Source organism: Nyctereutes procyonoides, unplaced genomic scaffold (assembly GCF_905146905.1).
Source record: "Nyctereutes procyonoides isolate TBG_1078 unplaced genomic scaffold, NYPRO_anot_genome, whole genome shotgun sequence".
In the NCBI taxonomy this organism is placed as follows: Eukaryota; Metazoa; Chordata; class Mammalia; order Carnivora; family Canidae; genus Nyctereutes; species Nyctereutes procyonoides.
This window is the reverse complement of record NW_026575042.1, coordinates 6,741,101-6,768,239: the sequence shown is the minus strand read 5'-3', so window position 1 is coordinate 6,768,239 and position 27,139 is coordinate 6,741,101. Positions and strand designations below refer to the sequence as shown.

The 27,139-nt window shown below is 40.1% G+C and overlaps 1 protein-coding gene across 4 annotated transcripts in view; it reads right to left on the bottom strand.

The window, feature by feature from the left end:
* STAC (SH3 and cysteine rich domain) overlaps positions 1-27,139 on the bottom strand; it is a 152,134-nt gene that overhangs the window by 102,981 nt on the left and 22,014 nt on the right. Inside the window, exon 2 of one of the 4 annotated variants that reach the window (XM_055321714.1) lies at positions 14,581-14,736. The exons of the other annotated variants lie outside the window; for them this stretch is intronic. Coding sequence (XP_055177689.1) covers positions 14,581-14,736 — 156 coding nt within the window. The remainder of the gene's footprint in view (positions 1-14,580; positions 14,737-27,139) is intronic. 4 annotated transcript variants of the gene reach the window in all.

Sequence of the window (27,139 nt, the reverse complement as noted above, 5' to 3'; positions counted from 1 at the left end):
AGAGCTGGATTCTTATAGAGAAATGCACTGAACTATGACCCTCGTGCCCTTGAGGGTCCAAGAGGCAGTCCTCCAGCTACTTTCCTCACTTTCCAGGCTCCCAGTCAGTAACTGGCATGCCTTACTCTCTCTAATTTATCAGATTTCACACTTGGGAAATGCTCTTGACTCCAGTTTCCCCTTTACACTTCATATCCAGTCCATGAGCCAATATATTAGTCAACAGGACTGTCAAAACCTGTGCAGAATCTACTCGCTTCACATCACTTCCACCACCATTATCCCAGACAGATCTGACATCCTATCTCACCTACATGCCTGCTTCCTCAAGGCCTCACTGAAAAACAGACCGACTGCAATCAATTTTCTTGCCCCCCTTGTACTCTACTTTCTGCCAAGTTGCCCAGAGTGATTGTTACAGATGAAAGTCAGTCCGTTTTACTACTCTGCTCTCTCTACTACTCTCTTACCATTGTGTCTTGTCACACTTAAAACACATCTCACATCCTTTTTGTGGCCTCCCAGACCCTACATGAGCTGACCTGGGACCATTCTTACCACTGTCCTTCATCACTTACTCTGCCTTCAATGCCCCAGTGCTCCTCGTCTCCATTCTGTTCCACAAAGACACCAGGAACACTGCCACATAAGGACTGCTGTCTTTCTCTCTTCCTGCAATGCTCTTTCCTCTGCAGAATTCACTAAATCCTTCCATCAGCTCTCTGCCCAAAGGTTAAGTCACAAGAGACCTTCCCTGACCACCTCACTCCATCTCCACTGCCCTCTTTATAACACTTACTGCTGTTTTATTTTTAAGCTTTTTTACTTTAAACCCCCATAAAATTGGCAGGAATAGCTCCATGAAGAATGCTGATCATGCCCTAAGCTCAGGTTTGCCAATTATTAATGTTTTGCAATATTTGCTTTTTATTATCCTCCTGAAAACAACAGATATTATTATGATAGTTGTCATTGTTACTATTGTTTTCATTACTGAACTATTTGGGAATGAGCTGCAGATGTCATGACCCTTATCCCTAAATATTGCAGTGTGTATCTCCCAAGAACAAAGATACTTTGTTATGTAAATGCAATATGATAAATTAACATTGATGTGATACCATTATCTCATGTGCAAGTCATATTCAAATTTTGAGAATTATACTAATAATCTCCTTCAGGGCGTGAAAAAATCTGCTTCCAGATCTAATCTAGGATTATGCATTGCTTTTGGTTTTCATGTAGTTTTTTTAAATTGAAGTCTACTTGACATACAATATTATGACAGTTTCAACAGTACAACATAGCAATTCAACACTTCCGTACATTACTCACTGCGTACTGTGATAAGTGTAGTTAAGTCTCATTTAACTTTGGAATAGTGTCTTAGCTTTTGTCTTTTATGACATTTCTATTTTAAGTAGTATAGAACAACTGTCTTGTAGAATGTCCTTCAATCTCGGCTTGTCTGATGTTTTCCTCATAGATTTGGGTTACACATTTTTGACAGAAATATTACAGAATTGGTGCTGTAATATTGTGACCTTCTCAATATATCATATCAGGAGGCTTATGATACCAATTTCTGACTCTATATTTTATATTGTATACTTCTTTATTTACCTGTTGACTATCTGCTTCCCAAACCAGAAGGTAGTATCCATGGAGGGCAGAATATTTCCACTGTTATATTAACATCTATACCTTAGAGCCTCAGACAAACACAGGATAGGTGCTTAAGAAATACTGAAAGAATGAATCCAGGTGTGGCTCCCTCCAAAGCTCAGGCGCACTTAACCATCAGAAAAAATCTGCTTACCCCAGCATCCTTCAGAGAATTCCAGAAAAATTTCCTGATCCTACATATTCTTGAGCAGTTACAGCAGGCCAGGCTGTTCCAAAACACCTTGAAGGACAGGATTAGGCCTGTAAGTGTGTCCCTGGGGACTCTAAGGCACTTATTTCTGAGGCTAGCCTAGAAAGCATGTTGCAGTGGCCAACTGGAGGCCATGCAGAGCAGGCTCTGGGAGCCATGGTGTTGCTGGTTGGAGGAGGGCATATGAGCTGTGCCAGCAGGTAGTCACATTGGGTGATGCTCACAGATGTGGAGGGAGGCAAGGTGCTTCATGGGTCTATAGACTTCCCAATCAGACACATCAACCCTCTGAGCGTTAGGAGGGTCAGCTCTACTCATCACCTTTCAGAATGGGACGTGATGGAGGCCTCCCAGGGCTCTTGTGTGCAAAATTCCTTGCTGATTAAGAAGCAGGAGAGTAAGTGAGAAAGGTGGAGGGGAAATCAGGGAGATGGAGGCCGACTGAAACAAGAAAGCACAGCTCATTTTCCCAATGCAGGTTCTCGACTGAAGTCTTGGGGAGGCCTTAGCTCAGGTGTTCCTGGGTGGAGGCAAGGAGGGGTTTGTGGGAGGGGGGCGGAAAGGCTGTGAAGTCACTGTCAGGCTTACATTGTGCTTTAGATGGACTGAACTTTTATTACATGCAGATGAGAATCTTCTGACCAACATTGAAAGCCATGACATTGCACAAAACATGGTCAAGCAATGAACAGAATTCCAACCAACCATGTTAGAGGAGGATAAGAAGAAAAATAAAACTGACAGCTGGGGGCCCCCTCATAAACTGGTGTCTCTATTTGAGATTTACTTTCATATATACTACAAAATTAGCAGCTGGATCAGAACTGGAACCCAAGCTCTGAGTTCCCATCTGAATACCCTTCCCACAGCCTGCTTCTGCTCTGTTGTGTTGTATTTACTCAGGAAAACTTACTTATGTCTTGAGAAATATGGCTAATAGATTAAATCATTTTATATGCTGAATCCTTTGAGTATTTCATACACTATGTATGATCCTTGACTTTTCATTTTCAAACCACTGCAGAGCACCTCTAAAGCTGCACGTTAGATTTACAGAAACCTAGTAAATGGTTTTTGATTAAACAGTTTGATGCTTTAAAGGCGGCTTGGAGAATCAGAGCAGTAAGTTGCAAGAATACCAACTCTGCTTAAGAGCCTCATCTGGGTTTAGCAGATGTATGTAGCTAAAGACTAGATAAGGGCAGTTTCCTTTGCCAAATGAACAATAAAGATGTTGCTTCTTCTGGATAACTAAGAAAAAACTCCGCAGTTAGATGACACCAAACAAGGGGGAGAAAACTGCTCATTTTAAACATTAGCCATTAGGTGTTGGAGAATTATTCTGAACTTTTCACTTTAGCAAGGCTCTGGGTTCCCTTACCTACCAGAGAATAACCCAGTAATAAATTGCATGACCTATTTTCTTGTTTTCAACTTTTTATTTAAAAGTAATTTTAGCTATCCAGAAAAACTGCAAAAAAGTAGAATCCCCCATATGTCTTTTACCCCCAGTTTTTCCTAAGGTTATTATCTTACATAACCTTAGGAGAACTGACTGCAACCAAGAAATTAACACAGATATAAAATGACTAACGAATCTATAGACCTTATTGGGATTATGCCAATTGCCCCAGAATATCTTTTTTTTCTGGCCCAGGATCCAATCCAGGATTCCATATTGCATCTAGTCATGTTTCCTTAGTCTTTCCAATCCATACTAGGTTCTCAGTCCATCTTTCATGACCTTGACCCCTTTGAAGACTACTAGCCAGTGTTTTGTAGAATGTCTTTCAATTTTAGTTCACCTGATGTTTTCTCATTAGACTGACTTCATAAAATTTTTGTAACAATAGGACAAAAATGATGGGTTCATCTGAGTGCAGCGCATGAGGAGGTACCTGATGTCAAATATGTCCCATCTGGTGATACTGACTTTGGTCACTGGATTAAAGTGATATTTGCCAGGCGTATCTACTGTAAAATTACTGCACATTTTTCTATTTGTGATGAATGTGTTTTGTGTAGGGCAAATACTTTGAGATGGTGCAGATATCCTGTTTCTCATCATACATTTCCCTTCTAATTTCAATATCTATTAGTGACTCTTGCCTGCAAAACTTATCTGGTGTTTGCTTAATGGTGATGTTTATTTCCGCCAGTCCTTTATTAATTAGTTAGTGGTCTATTGTAGAGTTCTCCTTCATTTATTTATTTATTCACTCAATTACTGGAATTCTATGAGTTAGATTCTGAGTTCTCCTTCATTTATTTATTTATTCACTCAATTACTGGATTCTATGAGTTACAATTCGCTACTATCACTATTTTGTTGCTCAAACTGTCCCACGTTTGGTCATTGGGAGCTTCTTTAGATTGGCATCTGTGTCTTTTCAACATGCACAATTATTTTTGGATACTTCTTTACTTCTTTTTTTTTAAGATTTTATTCATTTATTCATGTGAGACACACACACACACACACACACACACAGAGGCAGAGACACAGGCAGAGGGAGAAGCAGGCTCCATGCAGGGAGCCTGACGTGGGACTTGATCCCAGGTCTTTAGGATCATGCTCCAGGCCGAAGGCGGCACCAAACCGCTGAGCCACTGGGGGTGCCCCCATTTCTTTACTTCTTAACACTACAGGGCTCTCTGGACATATCTCATATTTTCCCTGTTTTGGTCTTGCAGCCAGTCATTTCTTCTAAGAAGCCTGGTAGCTTTATTTTTTGTAATGGTTCTTATGAACTGATATCTGGGTACTGGATGTGTTAATTGCTACTGTGGTGTCATTGATATGAGGCTCTCTCAGTAGAAAGAACTAAGAAATATATTCACGGGCACTCATATACTCATATAGACATATCTCTATTTATTTTTCTATCTGTATAACCCTTAAGAACCATGATTTTACACAGATGCACTCCCTTACTAATTCAAAAATGTTTCATTTTCACCAAGTGCATGGTTGAACTCTAAAGTTAGTGTGCTTGAGAAAGAGGGGACAGAAATTAGTTGGGAGAAAATGCATAGGACAAAAGAGAAAAATTGGAAAAAGGATAAGGTGCAGAGAACTTACTTGAGAGGAATTTTGTAGTCACTTAGTAAATGTTTTTTTAAATTAAGTGAGTGAAATGATTTTTTTTACTTCAATAGATATTTACTGACTCCCTGCTATTTGTCATCCATTCTGCTGGGGATGAGGAGAGGCACAACGCTGTCCCTTGTCCTCATTTTCATCTTGGGGAGATACATGGACAGATCCATGATACTAGTTTTATGGAACTAAACAATTCAGTCTTGTGTGGAAAAAAAGAATAATGTAAAATACAGAGTACCAGGGTTTTTGGAGGAGTATTTTAGGCTGATAGACTATTTATATAAGCAAAGGCAGGAAAATGAGGAATGGCACATGAAGGGAACTTCAAATCTCAGACATAAGAAGGTAAAAAGGGACCTGAAAAGAAAGGAGCTTGAAAAGCATGTCGATGAGCTTGGACATTATCTTATAGCTATGGATAATTGCTGGCAAGTATTAAGCGAGGGAAGAACTTATTCATATTTATATATTTATACTTTGTAATATTAATAATGACACGTGGTCAAAAAAGATCATATGGTACAAAAAGGGACTTACTGAAAAGTAAGTTTTCCTCTCATATTAGACCCCTAGTTCAACTCTGAGTTGAACATTAGGGACTTCTTCCAGAAATGTTCTGTGTATATATATCTGCATTTAAGTATGTAGCATATCCTCATTTGAAAAACACAAATGTGAATATATTGTGCACATTTTTCTGTATCTTGTTTTTCCAAATCATAATGTATGTTGGGATCTTTCTATTATATGTATCTAACAGTATGAGAGATTTAATTCATTCTTTACTTGCCGCCTAATATTCCATCAAATGGAGGTACCAGACTCTTTCTTTAGATATTTGATTGTTTCTAGCATTTTCCTGAGGCAGAGACCTGAATTTGTTTACCACAATCTATTTTCATTTTCTTCCTGTGTATATGATTAGATTACATTTCCCAAAGCTTTCAGCAGATAATTGCACAAATGGGACAGTATTCTTGCTAATGGAATATAATGACATGCTATGTGTCATTTCTGAAATTAGGCCTTTAGGCTGTATGCATGCCTGTTCTGTCCTCTCTTCCCCTTCAGCACCAAACCCAATATGGATGTGGTGTTGACCCTGCTTTGACCATGGAGATTATAGCCATGCTAGAGGATGGTAGAGCAGTATCTTGGAAGGAAATGGGTCCTTAAATGACCACAAGGAGTAGAGTTGCCCTGCTTACCTGAACAGTTTTCCTTGAAACCTATGTGAGAGAAAAATAAATATTTCTTGAGCCACAGAGTATTTGTTGGGCTTCTTTGTCACTGCAGTCTATCATTATCCTCACTAGTATATTTTCAATTATAAACAATACTGGAGTGAACAGTTTGCACGTACATCTTTTTATATTTACACAAAGATACTGAAGAGCTCTAGTCCTGGAAGTAGGTTTGCTTGGCCAAATATGTATTTTTAAAATCCACAGTCCCAGTTGTTGGTACAAGAGAGTATCTTTCTCTCCATATCTTAGCCAAACCTGTTACATTTTTAAAGTATTTGCCGATTTCACAGATAACAAATGATATATAAATTTTAAAAACTTTCCATATTTAATGACCAGTAGGACTAAATTTCTTTTTATATGTTGATTTATATGGAATACATGAGCAGAAACTGTTTAAGATATTTTTTCTCTAGTACGTTACAAATCTTGTTACTGATATGTAAATGTTTTATAGCTTTATAAATTTACTTTATATTTGTGTAGCAAACATTTTTCTCCGTTTATCATTTCTCTTTGACTTTATTCACAGAATGTTTACAGTGGATGAATTAGAATTTTTTTCTGGAGTCAAGTTTATCATTTGCTGCTGCAAAGGGCCAACATATACTGAGGACTTACTATTTGCTTATTCTCTAGTCCCTGAGGCTACTGTATCACTTAACTCATGATATATACTTACATTGACCTTGCTTCTTTTTTTAAAAAAAAGATTTTATTTATTTATTCATGAAAAACACAGAGAAGGAGAGAGAGGCAGAGACACAGGTGAACGGAGAAGCAGGTTCCATGCAGGGAGCCTGACGTGGGACTTGACCCTGGGTCTCCAGGATCACGTCCCGGGCTGAAGGCAGCACTAAACCATTGAGCCACCCGGGCTGCCCCATTGACCTTGCTTCTAGTTTAAGATATAACATAAGGATGTTCTCATTCATTTGGGGAATATAAATAATAGTGAAAGGGAATATAAGGGAAGGGAGAAGAAATGTGTGGGAAATATCAGAAAGGGAGACAGAACATAAATACTCCTAACTCTGGGAAAGGAACTAGGGGTGGTGGAAGGGGAGGAGGGTGGGGGGTGGGGGTGAATGGGTGACAGGCACTGAGGGGGACACTTGACGGGATGAGCACTGGGTGTTATTCTGTATGTTGGTAAATTGAACACCAATAAAAATAAATTTATTAAAAAAAACATAAGGACTCTAACAAGATCAACAGGAATACTAAAAATAATCACAGGACAGCTTTCTCACTATGTTTAGGCACAAATTCTAGATCTTGAAAAACTCTTCATTTAAAAATGAAAGGACATAAAATACAAACCAATAATATGGTGCCTGTGAAAATTTCTAAAACATAAAATGAGTAAAGATTATAACACTCAGGTAGTAAAGGAAGAACATAGTTATAAAAATGCTTACTACTGAAATAAAAAGTAAATTTTATGTACTCTCTGCTTTGTGCTCTCAAAACATTTGAGGAAATAACATTTCTGCAAAATCAGATAGGCAAGCTGAAGTGGCCAAACTAGATTAGCAAGGGAGGGGCCTGGGAGAGTTAAGGAAAGAATGTGTAGCAACCAGTAATAGCACAGTAAAATTCAAAATAACAAGAAAAGGAAAAGCAAGAGAGACTGGTTTTGCAGAAAGGTGATCCAGTGACGTGGGGGCATATGTTTGAGAATCTCCCACACAATACAAAGTGAGGATACAGTAATCTGAAAATCATGAGGGAAGATCACATTAGAGAAGCTATAAAGAAGCAGTTGAATCCCGAAGAAGACACCAGAATGACTAGAGCAGCTGCACTGCTCAAAGATAAGACAGAGTTCCTGGCTAAATGAGGAAAACAGACCCAAATCTGTCAATGAGGGAATCACCATGTGCCCGGTCAGCCTAGTGAAGAGAGACATCTCTCCTCCTGCCAGCGTGTTGAAGTATCCTGTCAGAACTGTAGGGTGTCAAAGGTAAAGAAGGACATGGAGTGTACAGGCAGGAAAAGGAGTCATCCTTGAAGAAAGGGACCTTAGTCTCACTTCAAATCTCTTCTACCACATGAAACACTATAAGACAAAATTATGATTCAAGTATTCTTAAACCCAGACAAAAAAACAAAACAAAACACACACACACACACACACACACACATACACACACAAAACTAAAAACAAAAAACACCTCAGACAAATTACTATTCATGAGCATAGAAAACAAAGGATGGGAAAACACGAGGCATAAAAGGACTATTGCTTGAAATAATTTAAACATGGTTAACTTAACAATGAATGATATAAACAGTTTACAGAGAGAATTCACCTGTTATAAATACATAGTGAAACAGATGACACATACTGAAAAGTGGGTTTTTTTAAAAAAGTTTATTTATTTATCCAAGTAATCTCTAGACCCAACATAGGGCTTGAAATCATGACCCTGAGATCAAGAGCTGCATGCTCTTCTGACTGAGCCAGCCAGGTGCCCCTGGAAGTGTTTTAACAGTAATAAAAATCTCATGATGTGTAGTAACAAAACACAAGTGATGGAGGACAGTGGGAGGGTAGAGGTGGAGACAGAAATCAGGTTGTGTTACTTTTTTCATTTTATATGAAGGGAAAGTAACAAGGACAACAATGGTATTAGTTGTAGCTGACATTTGAGTCTTACTATGTGTCATGTACTTTACATCTACTATCTCTTTGATCTGCCAATCTGCCCTATCAGGTAGGTGCTATTATCATTATCTTTAAAGATAAAAAGTAGACCGATTTATGCTCTATTCTACTGTAAATAGTAATAATTCAAAGCACATAGTTTCAATAAATGTTTGCAAAATTTAAGAAGCAACCATTGGTACATTCTAAAAATTGTGTTGTCTTAAACTTATTAGAAAAATGATTTTTATAGTAAAGAATAGTTTAAAAAAAAGAAAATGGCAAGGACCATGAAAACCTCCAGAAACCAAAAATGATAGAGATGAAATCAAACATACGTCAATAAATGCTAATGGATTATGTTCTTCTCAAATAAATTTAAAATCTACTTTAGAAGAGCCCCACCAAAACAAAAATAATTCCTAGAGCTTAAATAAGAAAATGAGTAAGGAAAATGGCAAATGCCAGCAAAGAGAGGGATATTTGCAGTATTAATATGACACAAAGTAGAATTTAAGTTATAAAAAGTTAATGGGACAGAATGGGAGGCCAGTGGTGTCTGGTGCAATCCACAATGAAGTTTAAACAGTTGTGAGCTGTTATGTTCCAAACAAGATGATATTAGAACATATACAACTTTTAAACTCTAAAAAGAAATAGAAGGAAATCAATCAAAATACTTGATTTTCTTCAATCCATGATAAATGTAATGTAAAAGAAAGCATATAATTTCTGAACAGTTAAATGTATAATGTTGATTTAATCAAGAGTATTAAGTTCTCTGCGTATTAATTAATACATTTTCTTTTCAAGGGCCCATGAAATACAAACACTATCTTATGGGCAACCACAAAGGAATCCTCAATGGGCTCCTCAATATAGATAAGTAGACAGAGCATAGACTATGAACACAGAGCTATAAGACAAGAATTCAATAATCAGAATATAAATAAATAACAACATAAACACCCAAACATTTGGAAACAGATCCCCACCACCATCTCATCAGCTTGCAGGTGCATACACACCTGCTTCTGTTTTAGAGTACTCAGAAAATAATATGAAATTAATAATTATAAAAATTTAGGGGATATAATCACACTTATGTTCAGGAGTGACTCCAAAGCTACAAAAGATTTCACTGTTACAAATGAAAGAGTGAAAATCAAGGACAGCCCAGGTGGCTCAGCGGTTTAGCGCCGCCTTCAGCCCAGGGCTTGATCCTGGAGACCCAGGATCCCATGTCAGGCTCCCTGCATGGAGCCTGCTTCTCCCTCTGCCTGTGTCTCTGTCGCGCCCTCCCTCTCTTTCTCCATCTCTCTCTCCGTGTCTCTCTCTGTGTGTGTGTGTGTGTGTGTGTCTCTCATTAATAAATAAAATTAAAAAAAAAGAAAGTGAAAATCAGCAAACTAAGACTGTAACTTAAAAAATAAAAAGAACAAGGAAGTGACTATGAAGAAATCAGGAGACAGTGTTTAACAGATAAAAACAGAAGTTAAAGAAAAATCAGAGGCTAGGTAAATTCAAGAACTAGTTTATTGAAAAACATGAAAATAGAAAATACTTAGTCAAATCAAGAGGAAAAGAAAGTATTTCCATTAAATACACAAAATGTAGAGTGAGAAAGGAGGCATAATCACAAATACAGGTGATTTGCAGTCCTTTAGTAACAATATACTCAAACATTTCATTAAATTTAAAAAGATAACTTCCAAGAAAATAAAAATTGCTGATTGATTAGAAATGGCAGCCTACTGAATTAGCTCAATTGATAGAGAAAATATGGGAAATGATTTCTAAGTAATCATTGGCAAGAATGTGATTGGATCCAATGTTTTATGGGCAAATACCCCCCTCCCAATTTAAGGAACAAATAAATTCTATAGCACAACATAGATACAAATGGGTGACTTTCTAATTCATTCTTTCCTCACTGTATTATAAATATTATTGCTATAACTTTATGAGGAGAATGGTCCCAAAAGTGTACAAACACCCACCCACATTCTAGACACTAATTTCATTAACACAGAGGGGGCATTCTAAATACAATTCAAAGAAATCAAATATACTATATCTCACCCAGTGAAGACTAAACATTGGCTATGCTACCTGATTCTCCTGAATCAATCCCTGGATGTGCCACACACAAAGAAAGGAGGTAGAAGGCTCCTCCATCAAAGGAAAATGGAGAAACCAGTAGGTCTTTGGGCTCTACTGTATTGGAATAAAATAGCTTAAACTTGGAAGAAAATTGAACACCATGGGGCACATAGGGGAACATTTTTTGTTAGGCCCCTTCCCTCTCTTAAGTGGCTTTAGGAAGCTTATTGTCTCCACACTCCCATCTATGCAGAAAACTGAAGCAGTGATGCCAGCTTAGGGCCACCTGGGGGTCATGATGTAATGTCAGGGATCTCTGGATACCTGGTGCCATGGGGGGCAAGCCAAAGACTTGCCCAAACTCCTCCCTGGCCTCCCCTCTACATCGAGACTGTATAGCATCTCTTGGTATAAAAGAAGTGCCCAGTGTGGAGGTGCAGGGGAGTTTCTTGAAGAGCAGGGTGACTTGGTTGGGAGAGGGGGATTGTAAACAGGGAATGGTGAGTCCAGATAATAATTCCAGAGGTTGGCTTCTCTTGGTGTACTCTTCCCTGCCTAAAACTCACAAGGGATATACAGTACAGCTTGGGCTTTTGCACCTGAGAAACTTCCCATCAGCTAGAAATCACCAGCAAATACTCCCAGGATAATATTAGCTCACAGGGGAAAATAACATGATACAGGGAAGAAAATCATCGGAGCAGGATAGAATGTGAATTTAACACAGGCATAAAGATATCCTAAAGAATTAAGGGACAATGTTAGCATGATGCAGGCATAAGCAAGCTGTCCCAGAGAACCAATCAGAGATGTGGAAACACTGAATATAAAAATATGAGTCAATATATGGAATTTAAGTGAAGCACTGATAGCAGCAAGGATACTCTTCTGTAGGCAATTTTAAGTGTTTTATTAGAGGACATATAAAAATACCTGAATAAATAGAAAAGTATTCCATGTTGATGGACGGCAGGACCTAACATTTTTTACTAAGTTAATTCTCTCCAAATTATTGTAAAAATGCAATGTAGGATATTATGTAGGATATTTTGAACAAATTAACATTTGAATATAAAAATTTCCCTACAGACTAAAAGACCAGAATAAAGAGCAAAGGCACTATTAAAAAAGAAGAGTAAAGATGGTGATATCCCCACCAGATTTGAAGACATACTACAGAGTCACAGGAATAAAAAGATACATGATACTTATGTAGAACTATATAAAGCAAAGGGCTCAAATTAAACACAGAACCCTGAAACAGGGTGTGGGCGTGTGTAGAACCCCATGAGTGTTACAACGGTTTGTCAGAAAAACGTTAGCACTACACAGAGACAGACAAATTTGGTTCCTTCCTCTCCTCGTACCACACGCACATTCACAGTTGAATTAAAAATCTAAATGTGGAAGAAGAAAGCTAACAAATGAAAATGTAGGAGAGTATCTTGGCACCTGTGTAGGGAAAATTTCTTAAACAGACCCAGTCATCATAAACCATATGAGACAATATTGGTCGGTTTTACAACATTAACAACAATTTCTGGCATGTGGTTGATGTTGTTCTTTGATGTGAGTCAGAAGTAAACATTGGTGATGATAAACCACTGAGATCTGGGGGTTATAGTTACACAACTGATCAAGACAACTAGCAAACCAAAATAGAGAAGGTTGGTGTGGCTTATGTCTGGTATTAATTACAGAGGGTCTGGCAAGAGGTTGGGGGTTTCTGTTTGTACAACAGAGCTATAAATGTCTAAGAGTGGAATGGCAGATCAATATTTAGAATTTTAATGAAAATTGAGCAGGTTACTCTGCTAGAAATAGTAGGAGATGAAAAACACGTTCTCTGTTGGGTAGTTTTAGTGTCACTACACCAAAATCTTGGCATAAAGTCTGCACACCAGTTAATAATAATAATAAAAAAATCTAGAAAGGCAAGCCTGGTTATTCTCACTGTAAAGTCTTCAAGACCAGAGTTTTGTCTGTTTTGCTCATTCCAGTGCACAGAGCTGTGCTGCCCAATATGGAGCCAATTGCAACGTATGGCCATGGGGCACTCGGAATGATAGTTGGTGTGAACTGAGATGTATTTTTTTGCTGCACGCAAAATACACCCTGGTTTAGGAGACTTGGTGCAACGGAAAAAAGAAGGAATGTTAAACATTTCAGCAATAACTTTTTATATTAAAGATTTATTATTTATTTATTTATTTATGTATTTATTTGAGAGAGAGAGAGAGAGAGAGAGAGAGAGAGAGAGAGAGGCAGAGACACAGGCAGAGGGAGAAGCAGGCTCCATGCAGGGAGCCCGACGTGGGACTCGATCCCTGGTCTCCAGGATCACACCCTGGGCTGAAGGCGGCACTAAACCGCTGAGCCACCGGGGCTGCCCAACTTTTTATATCCATCACATATTGCAATCATAGTATTTTGGATACATTGGGATAAGTAAAAATATATTATTAAAATTAATTTCATCTGCTTTTTTTACTTGTATTAATGTGGCAACTGGAAAATTTTAATTTCTGTATGTGCCTTGCATTATATTCTCACAATGCTTGTCTAGGAATGCTTGCTAGGATAATAATTGGAATATTACAGGTGCTAAAAGATGTTGAATGAAAGAATGAATAAGTGAACCAGTTCAAATGGCTCTTTTAATGATCATTAATTAGTTTTTTCCATATATTATACAGTCTTATATTATTACATGTAACTGAAAATGTTCTATTGGCTGGGAAAAGAGTGGCTTCAGTGGGAATGGTTAATTTAGCAGTTTTCAAAAGAAGAGGAACAATGAACAGAACATTGTAACCAGATTTCATTCAAGGAGAAGTTACTGTGTGGCAGACAATTTACGTGCACACTCTCATTAAACTCACTCTACAGTGCTATGACAGATTACTATTCCAATTTACAGATGATGATACCGAGGGTCAGAGTGGGGAAGGACATGATACAAGTAAGTGGTGACGCCAGGAATCAGTTCTGCTCACTCTGACGGAGCCAGACGTTTGCACACAGCCCAGTCTTACCATGCCCCTCCATCCTCACACTCTATATTTCAGGTACAAGTGACTAGAAGGGTGCACTTTCCTGCCTCTAAGCCTTGCTCATGTTGCTCCTCTGCCTAAGAACACCATTTCACTCTTCCAAAAAGCCACCTGCTATGTCAAGATTGTCACCATTGGAACTTACTCATTTGTTTCTTGTCTATGTCCTTTAAATGTGAACTCCATAACTGTAGGCAGGCTTTCTGTCTTGTTCACTGGGGAGACCTTAGCAATTAGTGCTGAAATGCTTGGTACACAGGAAGTACTCAAAGTTCACTGTTGCTCAGCTCAATGAAGATTCTTCCACTGTTCCAGTAAGAACTAATTGCTTCTTGGGTCTGCTATAACATAATGCTTGTGTTCCAAGTGCAGTTCTTATTTTACCATGTAGATATTATAATCTATTCTCTTTTTATGTCTCCCCACCCAAGATTTGTAACTCCCCTGTAGATTCGATTAGGTCTCAACCAACTTCGTACCTCTCCTGAAGCAGTTTTGTCTTTTTTTCCTGTAGGACTTTTAGCTGGCAGACTCTGTTAGCTACATACCCAGCTTCCGGTTTCTGCTTCTCTTTGTTTCACAAAATCTCCATTTTGCTTGGAACAGCAGTGCGCCCAGCCTTCCTTACAGCTGCAAATGGCCGGGACATGGTTCTGGCCAAGGAAATGTACATCCAGTACAGATGTCTCCAGAGGGTTCTTTTCCTGATAAGAGAGGGAAGATTTGTTTGGCCCTGCCTTTCTCTCTTTCCTTCTTGTCTTACACATAGATATGATGTCTAAAGTTATGGCATGGTCTTGCCATCTCAGGACACCAAACCAGAGGACATAAGCCAACAGGCTATGGTGGCAGAATAGAGAAAAGGAAAATCCTAATGGCTTTGCTGAGTAGCTGGGCCAGGGCCAGCAACTTCCTATCTCTAGATTTTTTGCAATGTGAGAGAAACAAACCCATAGCTGTTTATCATTATAAGTTTTTTTTCCCCACTTTTCACCAAAATTATCTTTAACTTACCCAGCTGATATCTTCAACTGGTACAGCATGTATATGTCATACTCCCAAGATTATATGCAGATTTTTGGCAAACCCCAAATGTTACTGCAGGAAAGCAATTCACTGCAAAATTTGGAATATGAAGAGACTGAGGCTCAGAGAGGCCAAGTGTCTACTGATGTCAAGCAGCAGAGTCCAGAATCAAACCCAGGTCCATCAAGTCTACAAAACCCATGCTTATGCCTGCCCATGCTGCCTCATGAAGATACATGAACCTCTGAAGACCTCTCTCCTGGGCTTAGTTGCCACGGTCACCTTTCCTACAAGGGGGGTATAACTTTGTTGGCCAAATTCTGCCTGCCTTTGCTGGACATGTCTTTAAAATCACCTTTAGAACATCCACACCAGCAGCCTTTGCTCCTGGTATCCTCTCAACCTGAGATGGGAGTATGTTGCATGTGTTTGAAGAATGCCAAAGAGCTTGAGCATAAGTCACCAGAACAGACTGAGGGAAGGACAGGAGGAGGAAAAGATAGAGAGAAGGTCTTGGCCCAAGCCATCGCCATTTGAGGAGTGGCATTTACTGAGGTGACAGATGGTGGAGAGAAGCACAACTGCTGGAAAGGGGATGAATATAGGGCAATCGTTTTTGCTGGATTAGTTCTCAGATGACTATTAGATACCCATGTGAATCCATGGGGCTCAGAGAGTTCAAATCCCTTAAATTTACAGTCCCAAACATCCCCCCAAACTGTGTTGATGAGCCAGAAGCCAGATGGCAAGACTCCGGAGTGAACTGTATTGGTTAGAAGATATGCTTGAAGATGGAGACAAATTCAGTCGGGGATTACAAACACACATCCTGAGGTTTTAGCTTTTCAACTCATTTTGCTGCTGAGCTCATCGATATGTGATCAAAAAGATGGGTGTACTTATTAGTGTTTAGTCAATTGCCTCATTCTGAGATATGTACTGATTGTATTTTACTGCAGACAATGGAGAGAGCGCCTCCAAGATTATTCTCTGAAACAAACAAAAAATACACAAACACAGAGAAACACAGCTGTTGGGCAACATGATAATGGAATCAGTGTGAAGGGCTCTGGGGAGTGGAGTGCCCCCAAATGGTCAAGCTGCTGGGGTCTGCATTCTGGTTTTCATTCCTAATAGCTTCATTAACTTCTTTGTGCATGGAAAACATAGGCTGTGGGGATAATTCAAAGAGATAATCTCCATTAAGCTCTTAGCACAGAGTCTGGGACAAAGTATCAACCTAACAAATATTAGCCATTACTTATTTACATTCACAGAAGCATGCAGTGCAGACCCTCATAATCCGCTGAACACGAATCTTCACACCCATGCACTGATAAACACACACCGGTAAATCTCCATCTACAGTACATGAATGAATATATACAGAAAATGCCCTAAATTTTCTCATTCCCTCAGTGGCTGTCTCACCTACCTTTCGCTTGATAGCATTCCTTTTTAATGCTTTTCAAGAATTGAAAGACTTTCCTTTTATTTCCCTCAAGAGCTGGTTTTTACTACCATGTCTGCCATGGTTCACAGCTGGCTGTCATTCTGAATGAATGACAAACACCCTCAGCAAATCACTTTCTTTAAAAATAGACCACCCCAGATGATCTTTACCCTCAATTGTCATTTCCATACACCTTGAAAAGAAAAATTCCATTCTTTTTAGAGATTTACGGCTAACGTATCCCAAGCAATAGGACTCTATGAAGATGATTTTTTTTTCCAAAATGCCCTAGTTTTGCCTCATCTGTTTATTGGGCTTATATAAAATGTAAATGTAAGGCTGACACTTCTCACCATATTGTGCCAGCTGAATGTTCATTCTGTGTGGCTTTATGGAGCTATTTACCTGGAATATTTTACCTTGATAATTTAATGTGTGAATGCCTTCTCTATTTCTTCTTGCAGATGCACCTGAATGAACTGAGGGTATACAAGATGCTTTCAAGTCAGTCACTGTACAGAAGCAGATTAATTGCTCTCAGCACTATAAGCCAACTGAACTTTTGATGGATATGATTCCCCAAGAGTTTGTTTAACTTTCTGGGTCAAGGACTACTTAGTTCACATCGTCCACATTGCTTCAATGCATAGGTTTATGGCAAAAACAAAAGCTACAAACAAACAAACACCAAATCAAAATACTACAACATTTAAAACACATTTTATATTGGGAAAATCATCACTGGCCCAATGTTAATAGAGTCTGAGCATGAATTCTATTTATCTCCTTACAATCTTAATATGCATAAACCAACTAAATTCCGATTTGGATCACTGTGCGTCCCTGATCTGGATCAGAAAGAGGCATTCCATCAAGATCTAAATACCAAATCATCAACAGCTCCTCCAAAGTCTGTCTTGGCACAGTTACTCTGGATTTTCAAACTGGGGAGCGCTGAATTTGGAAGACTACAGGAAATATGCCAAATCTATATTTATATCCTCTAGATGCCATTCAGTAAAATCAGGGGCAATAAATGTTGCAAATTTCACATTGGTGACTTTGACATCATTCCCAGGACAGAGGTATCTGTTGTCATCATCACATCAATATGGTTATTAATATTTCCAACTCTAGTACGTTAAGTAAAGGGAATACAATATTTTTGCACTGATTCACTGTAAGTGCCACAATTTAAGACTAATACAAACAAACAGATTATTTAGTACCAACAATTGCAGGTATTAGGAAATCCAGATATGGGGATCCCTGGGTGGCTCAGCAGTTTAGCGCTTGCCTTTGACCCAGGGCGTGGTCCTGGAGTCCAAGGATTGAGTCCCACATCGGGCTTCCTTCATGGAGCCTGCTTCTGTCTCTGCCTGTGTCTCTCTCTCTGTCTGTCTGTCTCTCTGTCTCTCGTGAATAAATAAGTAAAATCTTTAAAAAAAAAAAAAAAGGAAATCCAGATTCAACCTCGCTTCCTGGCTTACACAATAGGGATATTGCTTCATATAACAAGAGGTTGTGGGGTAAGCCCGGGTGGCTCAGCGGTTTAGCGCCGCCTTCAGCCCAGGGCATGATCCTGGAGTCCCAGGATCGAGTCTCACGTCAGGCTCCCTGCATGGAGCCTGCTTCTCCCTCTGCCTGTGTCTTTGCCCCCCCCCCCCACTCTGTGTCTCTCATGAATAAATAAATGAAAATCTTTAATAAAACAAACAAACAAACAAACAAACAAAAAACCAAGAGGTTGTAATGCAGGGAGACACTAAGGATGGCTAGTTCAGCGGCAGAATGACATCACGAAGAACTCAGTGCTTTTCATCATTTTACGTTGCCTTGTTCATCCCAGTCTTAAGGTTGGCCTCCCGCATCATCAAAAAATGGCTGCCTGTTTGCAAATATTGAGCAGCAGACTAGTGTTGGCATCTTGCCTTATGCCTGTTCTCACTGGCCTGGAAAACCTTTCCCTGCAGTTCATCATTAGAACTTCCCTCCTCTCATTGGCCAGAACAACTCCCTTCTACACCAAATACTGGCAAGAATGAAACTGCCATGATTGTCTTAGATCAATCAGGATGTACCTCCTTTGTACTTGCTGAGCAGAGTGTTTCCTGAAGAACGGGGCACACAAAGGAGGGTGAATACTAGAGCAATATTAGCATTTCATTGGAACAGTGAAAGAGGAGTAAATGACTATGGAGTAGGACAGGGTCTCCTAAACATACATAGACTCCTGGTAGAGAATGAGGGGAAGTAAGGGTGATATGGAAGAGGAAGGCAAGACTTGAGGGGTGCAAGTACATAACCTCCCCCCCCCTGGGGTGTGGCAGGGCCTGTAAATATGATGAGACACTGCCTTGGTTGGGACACATTGTATGAGAGAGGTGATGGGGCAATCACTCCCAGGATTACTGTGTTATATAAAAGTCCATCCTGGCAGCCTGGAGGGAGGCCATCCTGCTGGCCTTGGGAAACATCCCTGTCCTGTGGTGAGAAAGAAAATACAAAGCTGTGGTCATCAAGACAGTGTGGTACTAGCACAAAAACAGACACATAGATCAATGGGACAGAATAGAGAAGTCGACCAGAAGTCGACCCTGAACTTTATGGTCAACTAATATTCGATAAAGGAGGAAAGACGATCCACTGGAAGAAAGACAGTCTCTTCAATAAATGGTGCTGAGAAAATTGGACATCCACATGCAGAAGAATGAAACTAGACCACTCTCTTGCACCAGACACAAAGATAAACTCAAAATGGATGAAAGATCTAAATGTGAGACAAGAGTCCATCAAAATCCTAGAGGAGAACACAGGCAACACCCTTTTTGAACTCAGCCACAGTAACTTCTTGCAAGATACATCCACGAAGGCAAAAGAAACAAGAGCAAAAATGAACTATTGGGACTTCATCAAGATAAGAAGCTTTTGCACAGCAAAGGATACAGTCAACAAAACTAAAAGACAACCTACAGAATGGGAGAAGATATTTGCAAATGACGTATCAGATAAAGGGCTAGTTTCCAAGATCTATAAAGAACTTATTAAACTCAACACCAAAGAAACAAACAATCCAATCACGAAATGGGCAAAAGACATGAAGAGAAATCTCACAGAGGAAGACATAGACATGGCCAACACGCACATGAGAAAATGCTCCGCATCACTTGCCATCAGGGAAATACAAATCAAAACCACAATGAGATACCACCTCACACCAGTGAGAATGGGGAAAATTAACAAGGCAGGAAACCACAAATGTTGGAGAGGATGCGGAGAAAAGGGAACCCTCCTACACTGTTGGTGGGAATGTGAACTGGTGCAGCCACTCTGGAAAACTGTGTGGAGGTTCCTCAAAGAGTTAAAAATAGACCTGCCCTACGGCCCAGCAATTGCACTGCTGGGGATTTACCCCAAAGATACAGATGAATGAAACGCCGGGACACCTGCACCCCGATGTTTATAGCAGCAATGTCCACAATAGCCAAACTGTGGAAGGAGCCTCGTGTCCATCGAAAGATGAATGGATAAAGAAGATGTGGTCTATGTATACAATGGAATATTCCTCAGCCATTAGTAACGACAAATACCCACCATTTGCTTCAACGTGGATGGAACTGGAGGGTATTATGCTGAGTGAAGTAAGTCAATCGGAGAAGGACAAACATTATATGTTCTCATTCATTTGGGGAATATAAATAATAGTGAAAGGGAATATAAGGGAAGGGAGAAGAAATGTGTGGGAAATATCAGAAAGGGAGACAGAACATAAAGACTCCTAACTCTGGGAAACGAACTAGGGGTGGTGGAAGGGGAGGAGGGCGGGGGGTGGGGGTGAATGGGTGACGGGCACTGAGGGGGGCACCTGATGGGATGAGCACTGGGTGTTATTCTGTATGTTGGTAAATTGAACACCAATAAAAAGTAAATTTATTATAAAAAAGAAAAAGAAAAGAAAATGGGGCCTCAGCCATTCACCTGCAAGGAACTGAATTCTTCCCACAGTGAAATTGGAAGAGGACCCCAGACCTCAGATGAGCCTGCAGAGCTGGCTGACAGCTCAGTTTTCCCCTGGTAAGATGCTAAGCAAGGGAACCCACTAACCTGAACCTAGACTTCTGACCCACAGAAACTGGGCGATAATAAGTCTATGTTGTTTTAAGCCGCTAAATTTGTGGTATTTTGTTATGCAGCAATAGAAACAAATACACCCACTTTGGACTTGTGGATGAGTGAGAAATAAACTTATTCTTTATGTTAGGCCATTAAGCTCCGATGGTTCATAGCAGCTAGTGTTACTTTACATACATATGATGGTATTAACAAGTTTGCTCCTACAAAGGCAGTAACAGCCCCATCAAATATTCAGGGACTGTCTCCTCTGGAAATTTCGTCATGGGGACAGTCTCCTGGGTCTGGCCTGCAGCATGGCTGTACCTGCTAATGAAATGGAATTCTGAACAGCTATGACTTACTAGTTGTCACCTCCAGATTGTATCACTTTTCATGTCAGGTTTTGGTTTGCTTCAATTAATTATAATCTGGGTCAGATACATAAAGCATGATATCTCTGAGAATCATCAGGGTTGTCTGTCACATTTATGTAGCAGAAAAGGTCCTGCATTTCTGGCAGGTGCTAAGGTTTTATTTTATTTTATTTTTTTATAAAACAAACACACAAACATCTACTCTCCCCAAGTAGGATTTCAGGCTTTTTAAAAATGTCCTAGCACTTTTTGAATAGACTCGATGGCTTTCATTTAAGTGAACACAGAATAAATACCAAGTACTATGCTGGTAATCCACATATGCTTTCTTGCTTAATGTTTATACCAACTTCTAAAAGGAGATAATATCAATCTCATCTTCTTGATGAAACTTGAGATTTAGGTTAAACTATGGGCCTAAGGTCACAGCTTTTGAATGGCACAGCCAAGAATCAAACACAAGTCCACCTGACTCATTCACCTATATGTGAATTCATCTGTCATTCATCTGAAATTCCATTTCTAGGCACCAGTTATGGTGTGATACATAAGATAAAGAGCTGGGATTGGTAAATTTTTTCTGTCAAGAGCCATTTATTTATTTATTTTTAAATATTTTATTTATTTATTCATGAGACACACACACACACACACACACACACACACACAGAGGCAGAGACACAGAGGGAAAAGCAGGCTCCATGCGGGGAGCCTGATGCGGGACTCGATCCCGGACTCCAGGATCACGCCCTGGGCCAAAGGCAGACGCTCAACCGCTGAGCCACCCAGGGATCCCTGGGCTGTAATTTTCTTAGCCCTGGTCTAGTGAGAAGACTGGCATATTGTGACACACCCTGGGAAATGCAGAGATATATATACACACACAGGAATACGGAGAAGGGCCCCTCAGGGGCAGCTGTGATGCACAGCCCCGTCCTCCCTGCCCTTGGGATGCTGCTGGCTGCAGGCTCTCAGTGAAGGGATCTACTTCATCTAAAGGCATTCATCCTCCCCTGAGTCATGGCTGATAGATGTGAGGGTAGGGGCCCCACTCTCTTTGCTCAGTTTGGAACAACTCTGATGGGCCACCCTAGCTTCAATGCTCCCCAAGGAGTTGGCGGAGGCCTCTGTCATCACTGTACTGAAGCTGAACATCTCCTTCTGCTCACTCCTGCCTTCCAGGTCTCTTCCAGGGTTGTCCTCAAGAGCACCTCTCAGTAAATTCCCTGAAGGTGATTCTCCAGCTCAGAGTGTATGCAGGGAAGCAGATGCAAGCAGATGAGTGGGGGAAGGGGCTATAAGAGATGGAGGAGAATTCTAGTCAGAAGGGAAAGCAAAGATATGGAAATAAGAAAAACATGATAGATTCCAGGAACCAGGTGTGGTTCATAGCTGCTGGAGAGCGACGTGTGTTGAGGAATTAGCTAACGATGAGGCCGAGAGGAACGTGGAGGCTGGATCATGTCAAGCTTCAAGAAGCAAACAGTTTCACATCTGAGGATGGAGTAACTTCCAAGAGGTGGTCCTGGGGGTCTGCAGGAGCCTTCACCTTCTGACCATGAAGCCAGGAGTACAGTGCCTAGAGTAGCCTCCACTGGGAAGGCTGGAGGGAGCTGTGTGTCCTGGGGAAAGTCTGGCCTCAAGGAGTCTCTGGATTGAGGACATGTGAAGACCCCACAGAAGAATGGTCACCATGCTTCGAGATTTCAGAGGACACAGTGGAAGAAGGCTAGGGCTTGGGGAGTGACATAGTAAGGCAGGGACAGCAAACTCAGATCAGGGTGGAGAGAACCCAGAAGGGAGAATGTGTGGCTGGACGGGCTCGCACTTGAGGTGAAACAAGGATGAGGTGAGGCTTACCACTTGGGGGAAGGCTGCTCTCCCAGGGAGGGCCCAGATGAGGCCTCAGTCGGAGCTGGGGACCTGGCCTAATAATATGTGGACATTGTGGCTCCACCAGAGCAGTCACTGTTAAATGCACAGGGGCTTCAAAGCCAATAGACCCAATAGTGGGGGTCAGGGGTTGTGGATGGGGACATGTATGGAAGGAAAGGACTTGAGAGAGCTGCCGTCCTGCACCAGGGCCTCCTAAAGTCCAATGAGACCTCCTTTAAAAAAAAGAAAAAGATTTATTTATTTATTCATGAGAGAGAGAGAGGCAGAGACACAGGCAGAGGGAGAAGCAGGCTTCCCGCAGAGAGCCTCATGTGGGACTCGATCCCAGGACCCCAGGATCTCGACCCAAGCTGAAAGTAGAAAGACGCTCAACCACTGAGCTACCCAGGTGCCCCCAATAAGACCCTTAAATGTCTATGCTTTTCTATTTTACAGTTTTTAAAAAAATAAACAAGTAACATATGATATCTAAGAAAATTCAAATAATAGGGCTGCACGGTAGTCCCCTCTTATTCACAGTTTTGCTTTCCATGGTTTCAGTTCCCTGCTGCCCAGAAGCAGATGTTCCTCCTACTGAGAGATCATCATCATCAGATCACTGGTGGCCTAATGCTGTGTCACAGCACCTATGTCATTCACACTTCACCTCATTACATAGGCGTTTTATCATCTCACGTCATCACAAGAAGGAGGATGAGTACAGGAAAAGAAGAAATTGTGAGAGAGACCACATCCACATAACTTGTATTATAATAAATTGCTGTAATTGTTCTATTTTATTATTAGTTATTATTATTATTACTCTCTTACTATGCTTACTTTATAAATTGAACCTTATCATAGATATGTATATATGGAAAAATAGTACATAAAGGGTTTGGTACTGCCCACAGTTTCAGGCATCCACTGGGGTTCTTGGAACATGCCCCCCATGAAAAGGGGGATGACAATATTTGTAATAAAGAAAGAAAATTACTTTAGAGAATTACTATCACCATTCTTAATATTCCACCAAACAATTGGCAATAGTTCGATGTACATAATCCAAGAACAATTTCTGTGAACTTACTAATATTTACTGGTATTTAAAAATATCTATCATCTATTGATCTATTATTCAATACTTTTTAAATGCATAAATTTGCCTACACATTTTGTTCTGTGACTTGCTTTTTCCATGTCAGATTACAGATATGTATGTCATAAATTTTACGAATTTTTTTCCACGCTATGGATACATTGTGTTGTATTTAATCACTACAAAATTGATGGCAATTTGCGGCTGTCCTATTTTTTGCTGTTGTAAGCAGTGCTGCAATGTACCATATGTATATTTGTATACACAAATGCACAGGTCCACTTAAAATATAATAAAAACTAACATTTCTGGAGTCTGCTGTGGGTTGGGCATGGTGCTAAAGTGCTTACATGTGTTACTAATTTAATTCTCACAATTACTCTTTGTAGTAGATTTCATCATGGTCCCAGTACTACAAATGAAGAGACTGTGCCTGAGAGTTTAAGTAAACTGCAACTAATTCCCCAAGAAAAATAGTGGAATGAACTTGCTAATTGTCATTTAAAAAATATTTTATTTATTCATGAGAGACACACAGATGAGGCAAAGACACAGGCAGAGGAAGAAACAGGCTCCCTGTAGGGGAGTCTGATGCAGGACTTGACCCTAGGACCCCAGGATCATGACCTAAGCTGAAGGCAGATGCTCAACCACTGAGCCACTAAGGTGACCCACTAATTGTCATTTTTAAAAGAGATCCTATTGTTATATGATCATAACTAACTTGGACTGACATCTTTACAAGGTTGAGTCTTCTCTAAAAAATGTCATGTCTTTCCATTTATTTAAGTATCCTCATTTGTCTTTCCATGTTTGCATGTTCCTCATATTGGATTACATATTCCTCATTAAAGATATTCCTGGGTAGGTCATAGTTGTTACTGCTGGTTCAAAGAAAATGAATGGATTTTTAACAGATAGGCTTTCTTATTAACTGTTCAGTAATGGTAATTTTATCTATTCACTTCTAATATTTATTCTTGTTTATTTTTCCCATCCTGGAACTTCCAGAGCAATGCTGAGTAACACAGCCATGAGTGTGTCCCTTACTTAAAGGGACTCATAAGGTGATTGCTGTGGTTTTCTGGTAAATGCTCTTCAACAAGTAAATAAATCCCAGTTTACTAGGGATCTTTTTGATAATTAGGAATTCCAGCTGATTCTGCACTAGTAGAGTCCAAGCACTTTTCTCTTGTTTTCTATCAAAGAAGGGGACTACATATTTATTTGAATGCCATTGATTTTTTGGGAGGTATATTCTCCTTGGTTATGAGAGATACTTTTATTGCTCAGCATTTATTGAGGCTTTTCAATTTGAACATATAAATATAATTTTCTTCTTATTTAGCTTTCTATTCATTTTCTTTTTCATATTTTAACATTTTTTTCTTATATCTTTTTCTTTAATTATTTCACCTCCATTTCAGCTGCTTTTTCCCAGGCACAATGACTGGTTGGCTTCCTGTTTCTACTTTCAATACGAGACTCCTCGTTTATAAATTACTCTTCCTTTGCTATATCTTTTGGGAGATTACATTATCTTTCATCTTACTGATTCAGTCTTCATATTTGTTTATTCTACTTTTAAGACCTTGCATTGTTTTTTTTTTGAAATTTTATTTTTCCAAAAGTTTATTTCTATTGATTTTTTTAAAATTTTTTTTTATTTATTTATGATAGTCACACAGAGAGAGAGAGAGAGGCAGAGACACAGGCAGAGGGAGAAGCAGGCTCCATGCACCGGGAGCCCGACGTGGGATTTGATCCCGGGTCTCCACGATTGCGCCCTGGGCCAAAGGCAGGCACCAAACCGCTGCGCCACCCAGGAATCCCTCAATGATTTTTTTTTAAAAAATAAACACCCGTTCTTTTGATATGGTCACAATACATTTGAATCTCTCTGAAGATACCAATTGGAAAGCTTTCGCAGGTAGCCATAACCCTTGTGTTAGCTCTCAGTTCTCTGGGTTAGTGTACACTGGTCCTTCTTGTTCATGCTTATTTTCTATTCATACTTATGGGTGAAGAACTAGCTTGATCATATGTTAGTGGCAATGTGTCTTCTCTACTCCAAGTAGACCACTACCCTGAGTTTGTCTGCCTTGGGAATGCTGATAGGCAGGCTTTGCTTTAGGATACATGGTGTGGGATCGAGACTCCCACAAATGCCAACATAAGGAAGGTTCTACTTTGAGAACTGAAGGGTTTCATGTATTTTATTCCTGGATAGAGTTCTCTTTTATAATTTTCTTGTAGTTATGATTTTTGATGTCTGGAACTATCTTGGGCTCTGCTCTGCTGCATGGCCCCCGAGTCCGTTCTGAGTGATCTCCTAGGCCAATGCTTTGGGTTATATAGACAGAACTCCTGAGGCATTCACCTCGAGTGCAGCCTGTGCTTCTAGCTTTTTGCATCCCTGGGGAATGAGGAGGAATGATGGGGCCTCTGTAGTGGGCAGCCCTTCATGACTTTGCTGAGGACCTGCTGAGACCACTCCTGCTCTTTGCATCTGCTGACACAATCTCTACGGCTCTGCTGGCAACATCTGTGTTCATGTCTGTAACTACCAATGCCACAACCTGCTTTGGACAACAGTCTTCTCTTATCTGGTTTCTCCATTACCTCAGTGCTATCTGCTTCAAATCTTCCACAACTTCCTCACAAATTCCAGCCTGCTGATGGTATCTTTTCTGGTTTTCTCACACTCTTTATCGATGTCATCTTTTCACATATAGTTTCTGCTACACCAACAGGATGTTGCAAGGAAAGACAAATGCCTACACCTGGTCTGGTTTGTGAATGGAGTCTTTAATGATCTTTAAAGCAGGGCTGATCATTTGCCTGGAGAAGTTACCTTCTCGGCCTCAGACAGCTCACCTGTCATTTGGATTGAATATTAACCTACAAGAGAACTGTTTTAAGGATTACAAACAGGATTTCAAGAACCTAGTGAATAGCAGGCAATCAGTAAACAAACAGAGACTCAGCAAATGGCACCTGCCATACTATTTGTGGTAAAGTGATTTCACTGTGCCTCACTGGAGGGGAATAGTAGACAGGCCACTAGTTGGGCTGTGAGACCACTGACATAGGACACATGGCCTGGAGTGCATCAGCTACATGCGGACTGTGAGGGCTGGTGGGGGAATTGGAGGGGAAAGCTTGGG